The sequence below is a fragment of the Triticum urartu genome, chromosome 4A (genome assembly GCF_056163025.1).
Source record: "Triticum urartu cultivar PI428250 chromosome 4A, HENAU_Tu73, whole genome shotgun sequence".
Classification (NCBI taxonomy): Eukaryota; Viridiplantae; Streptophyta; class Magnoliopsida; order Poales; family Poaceae; genus Triticum; species Triticum urartu.
The window spans coordinates 574,379,340-574,393,914 of NC_141876.1; the positions used below are offsets into that span (position 1 = coordinate 574,379,340).

Consider the following 14,575-nt stretch of genomic DNA (forward strand, 5'->3'; position numbering starts at 1 on the left):
TTACTTGCCCGAGATTCGATCGTTGGTATCTACATACCTAGTTCAATCTCGTTACCCGCAAGTCTCTTTACTCGTTCCGTAATACATCACCTCATGACTAACTCCTTAGTCGTTTGCTTGCAAGCTTATGATGTGTATTACCGAGAGGGTCCAGAGATACCTCTTCGATACTCGGAGTGACAAATCCTAATCTCGATCTACGCCAACTCAACAAACACCTTCGAAGATACCTGTAGAGCATCTTTATAATCACCCAGTTACGTTGTGACGTTTGATAGCACACAAGGTATTCCTCCGGTATCCGAGAGGTGCATAATCTCATAGTCGAAGGAATATGTATTTGACATAAAGAAAGAAATAGCAATAAAACTGAACAATCAATATGCTAAGCTAACGGATGGGTCTTGTCCATCACATCATTCTCATAATGATGTGGTCCCGTTATCAAATGACAACTCATGTCCATGGTTAGGAAACCTTAACCATCTTTGATTAACGAGCTAGTCAAGTAGAGGCTCACTAGCGACACAGTGTTTGTCTATGTATTCACACATGTATTTAGGTTTCCAATCAATACAATTCTAGCATGAATAATAAACCTTTATCATGAATAAGGAAATATAAAATAACAACTTTATTATTACCTCTAGGGCATATTTCCTTCGTCAACGTGCTTCAACGCTCGCCGGTGTTTGCAAGGCTTGCCAAAGGCATCAGCCCGCCGGTCAATATTAACATCAACGGCCACAACTACAACAAAGGTTACTACCTAGGTGGTGGTATCTCTCCTCAATGGACCACTATTGTGGAGACAAGCCACAACCCTGTTGAAGAAAAGACGAAAAGATTTGCCCCAGAGCAAGAGAGTGCTAGGAAGGATGTCGAGCGTGCCTTTGGTGTTATGCAATCTCGATGGGGCATCATTCAATATCCGGCTAGAACTTGGAGCACCAAGAAGTTGTGGGACGTGATGACTGCTTATGTGATCATGCATAATATGATTGTAGATGGTGAGCGCCCGAAATGTATTTACGATCAAGGGTTTTAGTTTCAGGGTGACAATGTTGTGCCTGAGCACGAAGGAAGAGCGACAACGCTTGCACAATTCATCCAATTTCATCATCGGATGCGTGATAGGAAACTCACATTCAGCTGCAAAATGATTTGGTTGAGCATATGTGGGTTTATGTTGGCAACCAATAGGTGTATCTTTTTTAAAAAATCATTTGAGACAATGTAATTTTTATTCGCTTTGTAAAGTATGCTATATTTATTTGGTTGTGAAACAATGATATTTTTGTTTGCTTGTGAACTATTCAGAATGTGTGTATAACTGTTAAATAATGGTGGCAAGCCGGTCACACATGCAAATACGGGTCAGCATGTTGGATGCACTGCCGACCCAAATTATAAACAGAACGGACGCTGAGCGAATTAGAGTTGATCCCACAACGTATAGTTCGCAGATGCCATGAGAGTAGGTTTTCGTTTACACCATTTGTTGAGGAGCCATCGACCTCACCAAAAAGAAACGTTGGTTCAACTGTCGCTGCCTCCGTTTCGGGAAAAAAAACAATTAAAGGGACTGGTTTCTTCAGATTTATGGGAGAAATGTGTGAACAGATCAAACCCTCTGCCTGCTGACATAAATAAAGAACAGTTCTGCCATACACGGCCATATGCTAAGACTAGTAGTTATCGTACGGATAATTCGCTTTGCTACCAGCAAGTGGGCTCTGCCGTCGACATACCAGCGGTGTAAAGCGCAGTCAGCTGCCTTGTCAGTTCCCAGCAATATTTCTATTTGTTTTCTTCAAGAAAACAAATCTATTTGCGAGGAGTGCAGAGAAATCAGCTAAAAAAGTACAGAAAATACTAGTAATAATCTGTATGCGCCACTAGTGGTTATTATTCAATGTGAGGTGACGTGCTACCCAATAATAACTGAAGGAAGAACCAAGTGCACTACTCCCTTCGTCCGGTGAAGAGTGTACATCTAGCTTTAAAATTTGTCCACAAAAGAATGTACTTCCATCTTTCCAATGCATTTTATAAAGTACAAAAAAAATACTTCTCTCTCATCACACGGTAATCAAGACCAATAGCAATCTACACATGGTCTTCTTAATTTCTACATGCACTTAACTCATTGGGGGTTGGGTAATTAAAGAGGAGAGAGATAGTGACTTGCACATTTCTAATGCATTTTTTACTTAACTCCATAATTTGTCTTAAAATTTCTAGATATACACTCTTCATCGGACGAAGGAAGTAGGTAGCTAGCATACGAGCCAGGCAGTACAAGACAACAATAAAGATTGCTTGAGGCTTTGCCTGGTCAACCGTGATCTAGTATTTTGTCAGGTTCAAATGCCTAGCTAACCTTTGCCTTTACCTGGACACGATGAGGAAAAATCTTCCTTCCTTGTATAAATATATTTAGCCCTTCCCGCAAAACAGATATTACAATATATATTTAGCCCTTCCCACTAGTTTTGCTTTTGTTGGATAGGGTTGCTCACTCACTGGCTAGCTAATTAGCATACTATATTGTTGAAACGATTGTTTTTCAGATGTAGTGTTGAACCTATTGTCGAAATATGTTAACAAAAAGCATTCAAGTTAGCTTTTGATACCTTGTTAAATCATTGTTTTGTATAAATACATTTCAGGCTTCATTTTGTATACTTCAAAGTTTGAATTGCGACATATCTTCTCGTGACTAATGGTTAGATGTTCATGTACCTATCTGCTGCTACTCTAAGGATTGGAAACAGAGGATGCTGTCAAGCTCCTGAAGGTACTAGGTACAAGCAAAAAGTACACTGGAGCATGCTGAAAACTAGAGGATTACAGTAAAGAAACTGTCCCTCTTGTTTTCCAGATTAGGAGCTCCTGCTAAATCTAGCCTGTTTCAAGCAACATTGATCGACGAACATTCACTTCATCCGTGCATTATTAACTCGCATGTTACAAATATGTATTCAGTTGACATGTTTCGCCATTCCAGATTTCGAATGTACAATTGCTCACAACAGAAATAGTCGTCTTCAAGTCAGCCTTAACCTTTGACCCAGTAGCATATCAAGATATAAATACCACGAATTAACAGGACACCTACAATTAGCTTTGATTCTCAACGTGCATTACAATTAGCTGTTGTGCCTTAATAAGTTACATGGGGGCAGCAAGGCAGGCTACCATCTGACAACTGAAGAGTAACAGAAGCGGCGAGGAGCATCAGATTTTGTCAGAGAAACTTGCAATTTGAGAAACTGCACTCTCGAGGCGTGACAAGTGTGTCGCAAGCCTGTCCTTGAGCTCTGCTGAATCAGTTTCATCAAGAGCGCTTCGCATCACCTTGAGACCATTCTGTAGCAGCGCCATCCCTTCGCCGATTCCATCTGGCAACTTCCTCTTCTTTGTGTTGACATCCATTGAAATGGCAGCTTTTTCCTCGCGCTCTGGAGCTTGTGGAATTTCAGATGTTGTTTCAACCAGTTTCTTCAGCACTCTCCCCTCTGAAACTAGAAAGCAGACCTGCTCTTCAGACCATTTGTCAGCGCGTAAAGCAACCTCTTTCTGAAGAAAGGCTCTCAGTTCCAACATGAATCCGTTCTCGTCAATGTCCACCCCTGTATTTGTATTATATGAAAGGGCAGCATCTCCAGGAACGAATCTCCAGAGCTGCGTAAAAGATGTGCGGGCAGCAAAGTAGCCAAAGGAGCCCATTGCTAGGTGAACGAGTGCCCAGTGCCTTTCCCTCACCAAGAGATGGTATAAATCCGGCATTGCAGAACAAAGTGAATTAGAATCATCTTCGCTGGAGTTCAAGTGACCAAGAATTGCCATAAATGAAGCTAGTGATGGTTTGCACTGGGACAGCACTGCCTTTGAATTGTCAGAACTAGACATGAACAGGGTGTGCAACTCTAGAGTTAGTTTCTCCATCTGATAGAATGCACACAGATGCCTCATGTTTGAGATAATATCCAATACGGAACTAATGAGCTGGGCAAGGTGGCCCTTACTGCTGTCAGGTGCAGTTCTATACAGATTGATGAGGGAGATGCTGAACTTAAACATAGTGGTAATACTCTTCCCATCTATGAGGCTATAGTCCTTTATTTCGCTGCAAAAAGAAACAAGAGCATAAAATCAGCATCCATTCATCAGACTTGATAATACTACAAGAAGGGACTTACCATCGCTGCAATGCGGAGGCTAGAGCATGTACAGGAAGACCTATTACCCCGGAACTAGAAGTTGGCAAAACAATCGCACCATGATTCTTCAAGGAGCTCTGTAGATACCCGACAAAAGAAGTGAACAATTGGTTTACAGCATGCACCCTTATACCATCTGACAATGAATCAAAAGGAAATCCTTCCATCAACAACGCTAAGTGCAGGACTGATGACTTGGAAGAGTTATGATCATTCAGCACACAGGTATAAATTTGATCAACAGTTGCACATGATGCATAGCTCAAGATGATACAGAATGCACGTGCAACCTTCCGGAAAGCACTGAGAGGTGCAAGAACTTTCTCTGATGACGCTGCAGTCTTTAACAGAAGAAATAGTTGGTTGATTAAATAAGTTGAAGTTTCACTTTCAGCACAGCGCGTGAAGAAACACCATAGCTCTGTTAAAATTTCCAAGCAAAAGAAATGGGGATGAAAAAGGCTCTCAAGTAGGAAGGCTTCCACCTCATTCCAAGCAACACTTGAAGCAGCAGCAGCAGCAATCATATAAGTCTTCAGGGCTTGTATGAGAAAAGTATACACAGGTTGCCAGACAACTACAGGAGGATGGTCAGCACTATAAACTGTAGGAATATGGCAGCCAAGGACAAATGAGTAGACATCTTCCAATGTTAACATATTGAGAAGAGATTGTAGCTTTTTAGATAATTCAATGACCACCTCTTCGTCCAAGTTTGGGGAAATAGTGAGGAAGTGCAAAAACACAATAAGTTTAGCAGGTAAAAGAGCTCTGTTTCTGTTATCGACATCAGGATCCAGAGAGAAAATGCAGCTCAATGAAACCAAATTTATCTCTCTCTGATCATTCTGCCCCACTTGAGCTGGACCATTAGCTTCTTCATTTTCCAGAAAATACTGCACAAGCTGGCATTTCGACTCTAGTCTTACTTCTGATGACTTCATAAGTGTGTCTAGTAAATGAAAGGAATTAGACTCCAATAATTCAACAAGTGGCTCATAAGCTGCTTTCAACAGGGGATCTTTGCTGAATAAAATGCTTGAGGATGATATCACCAATACACACCTGATCATGTCCTTGTATATAGTCAGTGCTTCGGATGGGTATACAGAACAAATCCTTACAGCATTTATTAAGAAAAACTTGATTGGTAAGAATGCCCTTCTAGCTTCAGATACACCAAGGGGTTCTTGTAATGACGTACACCATGTATCCGCAGCAACCCTCAGAGATTCAATGACAAGGGAGATAAGAGTCGAAATGATATCACTGACACTAACTTTTACTTCTATCAGTCCTTTGCCAAGTTGCAGTAAGGAAACTACACCCTTCCATGACACATTCAATAAAGCCACCTGGCTTCCACCACTGGATGCTGCATATGTTCCTATTTTACACAAGGTCTGAATAGTGCATGCTGTAATCCTGACCACGTCGCTTGTAAGATCTGGTAATTGGAGTTTCACAGTTATCTCTTCTGTAGGCATGGAAATTCTGCCGATATCTGACTTTGCAGCCTCACAATATGCTCTGCACAGTTTGATGGTTTCATCCAGAAAAGCAGGTGCAGCCTTGGCAACATGTGCTGCAGTTCCATTAACTCTCTGTCAACAGATATTTATCAGAGAGCATATACCAGATGATGTCATTGCTGGAATATTAACATTTCAATATGGTATATGCCATTGCCACTGCTATGGAAATTTTTCCGTTTTAAGGATGCAATTCCAATATTTTTACAAAATAGCCCACTTGAAGTAGCTAAAAAACATGCAAGTAATTTTAAGCCTAGAAGTTCTTATGATGACATCATGTGAGAAGTAACATGTGTACTTTAACAAGCAGCACATTATAACCGTTTTCCATTTAGATATCATAGTTACATATGGCTTCCAGAAGCGAGGATAGCTAAGGAAGGTAAGATATAAAACTATCTTAGAGGACACAATCAAACGGGATGGTTATGGAGGGAAATAAAGTGATTTATGCCTCAGAAAAGTATAGCTTTCTCCCATGTAGATGCCTCCCATTGCCTGTGTAGTTAAACCAGTTGATGCAACAATTGCAGAAGATAAGGAGTATTACCTTGTCAACTATTGAGTTTTCCGTCAGTGTTAGCAATTCCGAAATAAAACCACCAATAGTATGCACGACATCAACAGTGATGCATTTTGCCGCCATTGGAAGGAGCTTGATAGAGATATTTAAGGTCAGTGAAATTATCTGCAGTCAAGAAGTTGAATCTTTATCAGAACCTCTACCTCATGATTAAACTGGACGTGACGGTACTACAGATGAAAAAACATTGGCCACAAAATTAAAGTGGACATACTAGTGAAGAAATGTGCCAGTTAATATTATTATACTGTATCTTTCCTGTAAATGAACATAAAGGTCTATCTTGAAAATACTCATATGCATTTTGCTTTGTATGATATCTAACTTCATGTCTTCATACAATGAGATGCTGCCCATGATTTATGTATATAAGAATACTATATATATAGGTCCCAGTGACAGCTATACAGAATATAGTGATATCACACAGAAGGCAGGATACATGGTTAGAACTTTGGGCATTTTAGGCTATAACATATCTGGAGGTCTGAGAAGCCTTAGCCATGCAGAAGATTTCTGTTAACACAGTTATCCATTTGTCACCAATGGAGCAAAAACAAGCTAATCAGAATTAAAGGTGTTGTTCCCACAACCTCTAGGCATAAACAGTTGTGCTCTTCCTCTTGAAGTGCTTCAGATTCATCAATAGATTCGGTGAACCATATGAGATGCTTCCCACACCATGAGCTGGCCTGGTACAGGATTCATTGATTCAGGAAGATATCAGATTTGCAGCTATATATTGGCAGATGAAGTGAAGCAGGACTGCATTTGAAAAAGGCAAAAAGTACCTTTGCACCCAGAGTAAGAAATTGCGGCAGACATGCGGCTGTATCTAACTCAGCGCATTTCAGAACAACCTGCAAAACTGACTTGTGTAGCAGGCAGTGTGATACACCTGAACATCTGGACTCATCCCAAGATGCCTAAAGTGCCATTAAGGGAACACACGCAACAACAGTAACAGCACTAAAGGGAAAGCTGAATCAGTGACTTCTTCCAATATAACACCGTCATGCATCAAAGGGAATCATACCGAAATGGAGAAAGGATACAGTGAGGGTTTCAAGTATTAGGCCCAGATCTTCTGCAGAGAACTGGGAGGAACCCTCGAGTTGGTTGATAAGGCAAGTTCTGCTCTCCAAAACCTATCAAAATCAGTAGAAAGTTAGCCCATACCATTCGATTCAGTGTCATACCCATCAAACTTTAGCCTCTAATTGCCGTGTTGAAAAATGAAATGGTTGGAATCGAATGGAAAATAAATTGCTGCCCAGAATCACACCAATCGAGCATGAGCCCCCCTCCCCCCTAATGCAACCAGGAAGCATCACGGGTACCAAATCCCACCCAAGAACGCCCGCTTCCGAGACTCCAATTAGCAATCCAGCCGAATCCGGTACCCGCCCGCACGCATACCAAATCTGAGCTCGGCCGCGGCACCTCGAACCAGAGTAAAACCCCTAGAGGGGGCGTGGAAATGGACGGCGCGGCAACCGCGAGACGCGTTGGGCTGAGAGAGAGGACGAACCTCGGAGGTTCGGATGCCTTCCAGGAGGTCCACCAGCTCCATTCGCCCCCTGTCCTCCGGTTCGCCGCCGCCGCCATCGCCGTCGATTTCCATGGCTCCCCCTCTCTCCCGCTCCCGGCTTTCAGTGGTGGCTTGCCTTTTCCCGCCTCCGCCTTTTTTTTCGAGGGAAGCCTCCGCCTTTGTTGGGCCGCTCTCTCTCCACTCTAACAGTCTTTCCCTGCTTAGTTGGGCCGCTCCCCCTCATCTAAAAGAACAGTTGGGCCGCTCTACCATTGCGATATAAAAGTCAGGCTCGTTGGGCCCGTGTGGCCGTGTCTAGCTTCCTTTCGGGCCTTCAAACTCCAGCGAGCTCAAAAAAAAAAAAAACAACTCCAGCGAGCTCCGCCCAATACTAAAAAAACCGACGCAACAGCGAGGCCAGACTTACCTAAAAAAACAAAGCTACGCGTCTTCCGACGGATGTATTAGAAACATCGGCCGCATGGAGCACCGTTGAATGAGTATCCTGACAGCCGTCTGATTTAACCATCAAACGTGTGTGACCACCTCCATACTTCCTGCAACAGCCACTCAGTTTCAGAAACAGAATCCCCTCACCATCGTCCTGTCACACCTCTGCCCAAGGCAGTCGCCACCACCGCAAAATCGCTGCTGCCGACGCGCCGGGGAACTAGTCCTTGCCGTACTCGCCGGAGTTGCTGCTCCTCCTCCGTCTCAGCCCCGTGAGCAGCTGCTAGCTCCAATCGAGCACGACGGCGGCGACTTCTCACGCCTGGCGCTTCTTCGACGTTTTCTGCAACCGGAGCTATGTTTCTGAAACATGCCTCACATTGCAATGTCTGACCACTCATTCTCTAACGTTGGGCGCTCCTGCGGTGCTGCAACTCGGGCTATGTTTTTAAATCATGACCCTTGTTGCAAAAAAAAAACCTTCACAACCATTTCTTTTCGGGAAAACTTTGTTTTTGCCACTCTAGATTTTGACCACTTTGCTTATGTCACTCTAGAATTTGACATTTCATTTTTGCCACTCTTAGTTTTTGACAATACATCACAATTGTCATTCCGTGGCAAAAGCAATAATTTTAGAGTGGCAATTGCAATACATTGTCAAAATCTAGAGTGGCAAAAATGAAATTGCTTTTGCCACTGAATGGCGTTTGTAATGTATTGTCAAAAACTAAGAGTGGCAAAAGTGATATGTCAAAATATAGAGTGGCATAAGCAAAGTAGGCAAAAGCTAGAGTGGCAAAAGCAAAGTTTTCCCTTTCTTTTCTTTCTGAAACAAAAGATATGTTGCAGAAATCTTTTGAAACAAGACTCCAGTTGCAGAAAAAAAAACTTCACCGCCGAATCGTTTTTTCTTTCTTTTTGAAACTAGTCATGTGTTGCAGAAATCAACTGAAACAAGACCATTATTGTAAGAAAACTACTCGTCGCGCGGGACTGCCTTGTGGCCAGCGTGGCCGCTTGATCAGGATTAATCTAACGGCTATGCAAGTGGCGGACGCCCGCGCGCGCATCAACCGGTTGAAGGTAAGCTTTTCATCATCTATTCATCATCTTTCATGGCAATACAAGAAATACCTGAAACCATAAAAATTACATCCAAGTAAACCACCTAGCGACGACTACAAGCACTAAAGCGAGCCAAAGGTGTGCCGTCATCAGCGCCCTCCCTCACCGGAGCCGGGCAGAATTTGTATTAAATAGTTGGGAAGTCATCGTGAAAGAGTCAAGATCCATCACACCTCCATGACCCTAAGACCGCCAGAGACGAGGCGGGCTGGCGACAGCGCCGACGAGAGGCGGAGAAACCCTAGTTGCGTGGGCCTCGTGAGAGAGGCGAAGGGGTAATTTTGCACGGCCGACTTCTACCCTAAAAACAATGAGACAGACTTCCACTCAGACACGAAGAGCAAGCGATGCCATACAAGTCCCTCTTGGATCCCAAAGTTGAGCACTCGATAACCTCGAACAAACGACTCGTCGTCAAAGTTGATGGAGGGATCCCAAATATAAGCTAGCGTTACCCCTAGCCCTACCCTACCACGGTCGTCGAAGTTCTACGACCTATTCACCAATAAAGGGTGAGACTATTGAGCGAGGAGACGCGGTGCTTGAACGTCGAGGTCGTGGATGACAAATGAAAGTGTATACAGGAGAGTCGTTGCGTTCACAATGAGTTCATCGTTGGTACAACCAATCTCAAGGGAGTCGTAGGGTCATGGAGGATTTGCACTGTTCCTAACGTGTTTGTTGGGTCTTGGCTTTTGCGAATGCATAAGATAGGATGCATAGCGCGAGGATAGGGTGGTGTGATGCTCCATTCTAACATTGCCGCCAATATTGACGGCAATGGCGAGGACATCGGTGGTGACTAGAGTGGGTCCAAAAGGCGACGCATGATGCGTGAGGAGAGATGGACCTAGTCACCCGAGTATCTTCCACGACGATGTGATTCTCGTGCGAAAGTTTGGGACTCGTGATTGTTGACACTAGAAGATAATGGAACACATGCTAAAAATGGTACACTGATGACCTACATAAAGTGTGAGTGGTAACTATGATGAGATGGCATTTTAGTGATGTGTCAAACATGAATGACTTATTGATGTGGATGAGTTGCATGGTTACAAAAAATTGGTAGATAGTGGTACAGGGCATGCAACTAAAAAATAAGTTGGCATGTATGCATGCTGAGAGACACATAATTAGTGTGGATCAACTATTTATATATAGAACAGGTGCTTGCGACTTGCGAGATTAACTGTAAATATCCTATAGTTGTGGTAGAACACCTGTGATTAGAACTTGATACCATGCACTTAAGGACTTTACCACCACATGTAGAACCCAAATGGATGTGTAGAAACCTCATGGTGGTGTTGCGGATGTGCAGCAGGCCAATGTAGACGTGAAGGACATCGTTGGAACAAACTTCCGGGTGGCTAACGGTGGCATTTGGCCCTTTCGGTATTTCTTTTCCCATGTCGATATTTAGGAGTTTGGGGGTTTAACCCATATGTCACACACGCAAAAATGTGTGTTCTCCTCCTTGTATATGTGTATAGTGTTAAGGGGCTAGGGACCTAAACTAGACGTTGTTATGGGTCCTCCGATCAAAGTACGGTCATTGGGCGGGGGGTTGCCTTCGCCTATTATTTCTTGGTTTGTTACACTTAGAGATCAATTCCAATAACATCTTACTGTCATAAGGTTAACAAACATCATAAACAAACTCTCGATAGAAATAATACACCAAATTAAAGAGTTAGAATGACTAATGAGATGCCACTAAGCCTCAGTACTTATAGTACATCATTCTATCTCACAATGGAAAGCACAATACTTTATGGTAGTTGGTTTATACAACGGTCCTCATTTCCAGGATCAAAAGGCATTCTAGACCCATGACTTTAACATATAAGAGAACGGATAGTATGCCTTTAATAAGCGGAACCACAAAACTTCATAAAATAAACATCATATGCTTGATCATGAACTCATATTTTATTACACGAGAGATAATGTTAATGATTTTGGCAACAATGGTAACTTGCCATTACTCGCATAGGTATACATGTGTTCATGGCCGTAGTATGTGGTTTAGATATGTTGTCTCCACTTTAATGTTGGGAATAAAATTTCCTAGACATTCAACCTACCCGGTAGCTTCTTAACGTGCCACAAAATTGTTTGCATCCCTAATGATGCCATGGTTTATTTTAGGCGCTTTGTAGGATAAAGCTCCTCGCGCAAGAGCGAGGATGTAACAAGACATGAATTCTTAATATCCACATACCTCACCAAAACAATGTCCAACTAAACCATGATTACGAGCATATCAAACTCCTTAGAAGTGAGCATGTAAGTGTATTGCCTTGCATACACAACAAAGCTGATAGTGGCTCTCCGGTGGTCCATTTATGGACTAAATGCATATTTGTCAAGTATCCCAATCATAAATGAGGGCACATTCATTCTTGAATACATGATGTGCTTTTGGTAACTGAAGCGTGTGGATTATCTATCCATTTAAATTTGGTTCCTCGAGCACTAAAAATGTCCAACTTTATTACCTTAAACTTTCAAGAATAGGTTAGCAGAATACTAGAGCATAATATTTGTTTTGTATGATGTTGATGTATGTCATCATAAGATGACTTATACTCCATCCTTCCCAAAATAAGTTGTGTGGTTTTAGTTCAAATTTGGACTTATTTGAATTAAAACCACACCACTTATTTTGGGACGAAGGGAGTACATCTTTTGGACATATGTCCCAATAAATCTCTATACAATTAATGCACGAGACATCACCAAGATCCTTATAAATAAAAATTACCCAGGGGTCTTCCTAATTGAGGCTAAGATCGCTCAAAGTCAAATATGTCAAGGCAAGACCAAGTCAACAAAATATAAGCCCTTGTTAAATATTATGATCCACAAATCAACAATGAAAAAGAAGGTGATCCACTCAAAGAGGAGGAATGTTGAAAGAATCCCACAAAGAGCTCTAAGATCCCAGAAGAGAACCCCACCAAGTTGGAGGATGAGAGGGGTTGGTTCATGGAAAGGCTATGGACTCATCCTCTCTCCCTCCTCCTAGTCCACGATGGACTAGTGGAGTCATAGACCAAATATTACCTAGTTGCCCTTCCACCTACTTAGTTTAGAGGAATCATTGGTCTTTTGTCAAAGAGAGAGTGAAAGGAAACCAACCTCCTTTGTCCAGGAAAACAATTTGTGGGTTCCTACTCATGTACACTTAGAGCATCTACAATGTGACTCCTCAAACCCTTCCTATATGTCTGGTGAAGCAACTTGGTCACTGCCTGGTCAAGAAATTGCCACCTGACTAGCCCCCACAAAACCCCCCATATACATCCGAGCTGTCCGGCACCCCCACACCCAACCCATATGTGGGACGAATATGTGGACATACGCGTGCGGCACACACTACAAGAAACCTATTAATCCATGACGGATTTCTCATGACATTTTTGAAAACTGTCATGGATGGGCTGGTACACCCCGCAAGCCCGCCAAAGCCCGCTAAAGCCCGACTACCCGTTTCCCGTATAAAAACCTAACCCTAACACCCTCCTACTCGGCACACTCTCTCCCCCGCAGCACACTCCCATTCCCCCTCATCTCACAGCGCCGCCACCCACCCCCGTTCACCTCCCTCATCTCACAGCGCCGCCACCCACCCCTGTTCACCTTCCTCATCTCACAGCGCCGCCACCCACCCCCGTTCACCTCCCTCATCTCACAGCGCCGCCACCCACCCCCGTTCATCCCCCTCATCAAAAGCTCGTTGCCGCCCTCCTCCCTACCTCTCACCTCGCAGCATCGGCAGCTGCCAGATCTACTGAATCCCCGACCCATCCAACCCTCTCGCAACCCATCTCTCTCTCACGTGCGACCCCTCATGTCGGGACCAGCGCCCGTCGATTCCGGCGGGTCTCCAACCCTCTGCCGTCCAGTCCGGCTGGATGCCGCTCCCGGTGTCCGGCGCTCGCCCGCAACCCCTAGCACGTGGCTAGGGTCTCGGCTGTAGCGCCGCGTCCGTCGCCGACGTGTCTCTAGCGGCCCCTCTCCATCGCATGCTATGCCCCCTCGCACCGTCTTCACCTCCTGGATGGCTGCCCCTACTTGATGTGCTCGCCTGCGTTGGGCTGGCGGCGCAAATTTTGTTCTATTCCCAAGTTGGCTGCTAATATGATTTTAACCCATCAGTTTCTGCTATCTTGCTGCTGCAATACCTGAATTTTTTTGGCTGCTAATATGATTTTAACAATTTCGCTACAATATCACCAGCTTATCTAGTGATTTTGGAAAATTTTGCTAATGCAATAGTTTGAAGCAAAACCTCTGTTATCAGTTGTACAGGAACCTTGATGCCATCTCATCTGGTTGGGCTGTGTCAAGGGAAGGGAAGAGGGCCATATCATGGAGTAGCTGCAATGGCATGCAGGAGAGGAGGGCCGACCCCTACGCCACTGAAGGTCTCTCTCTGTTCTGTTAATGAGCTAGGAGAATCATCAGCCAACTTAAACAAATATGAGCATATTCATTTGATTAATCAATCTCTTTTGATCCCACAAGTTGGACCATACTAGACATGAAGGAGATCTAGAAAATTGTGCCTTTTCATTTGATGCTTGCTTGTATTCACACACTAGATGGTCATGTGAAGAATTTTACATTTGTTTGTCAAATATTGCCTGCAGGTCATGTGTATAAAATGTTTACCCAAGTTGTTGATGCCACCATCTATCCTTTTTAGTTAAGTTAATCGACACACATTCCTTCAGTGGATGCATTCATGATTAAGTTTTTTTCTTTTGGATTTCTGGTTTTGATTCATGTCAAATCAAATGCAAATATGCAATTGGTGCAAGTATATTACTGCTACTCTTATCAGGCATATACTTTGTTTTAATCAAATTTGATAGGATTAATGTGACACACTACCCGTATTCAGTGCAGAGGACTAGCTGGCCTGGTCTCCTTAGCTAGTTGTTATCATGCACCTTCTCCTGTCCTTAATCTGCTGTTATCACACACTAAATTTGTAGTTCTTGTGCAAGCTGATGTGGTTTGCCACTGTTGTCACCTTGTATAAATATATACTGGTTAAGTTCATTTCATTATTGTTGCCGGGTTTATATGGTCTCAACTACTGCTGCTA

The 14,575-nt window shown here is 43.3% G+C and overlaps 1 protein-coding gene across 1 annotated transcript; it reads right to left on the minus strand.

Moving 5' to 3' along the window:
* Positions 1 to 3,084: 3,084 nt before the first annotated feature.
* LOC125552878 (holliday junction resolvase) lies at positions 3,085 to 8,037 on the minus strand. Its single transcript, XM_048716585.2, has 7 exons — positions 7,876 to 8,037; positions 7,400 to 7,492; positions 7,136 to 7,270; positions 6,938 to 7,036; positions 6,312 to 6,449; positions 4,206 to 5,830; positions 3,085 to 4,132 (listed from the first exon to the last, which is right to left on the minus strand). The coding sequence occupies exons 1-7, from the start codon at positions 7,966 to 7,968 to the stop codon at positions 3,241 to 3,243; spliced, it is 3,075 nt and encodes a 1,024-aa protein (XP_048572542.2). The 5' UTR covers positions 7,969 to 8,037; the 3' UTR covers positions 3,085 to 3,240.
* Positions 8,038 to 14,575: the final 6,538 nt, after the last annotated feature.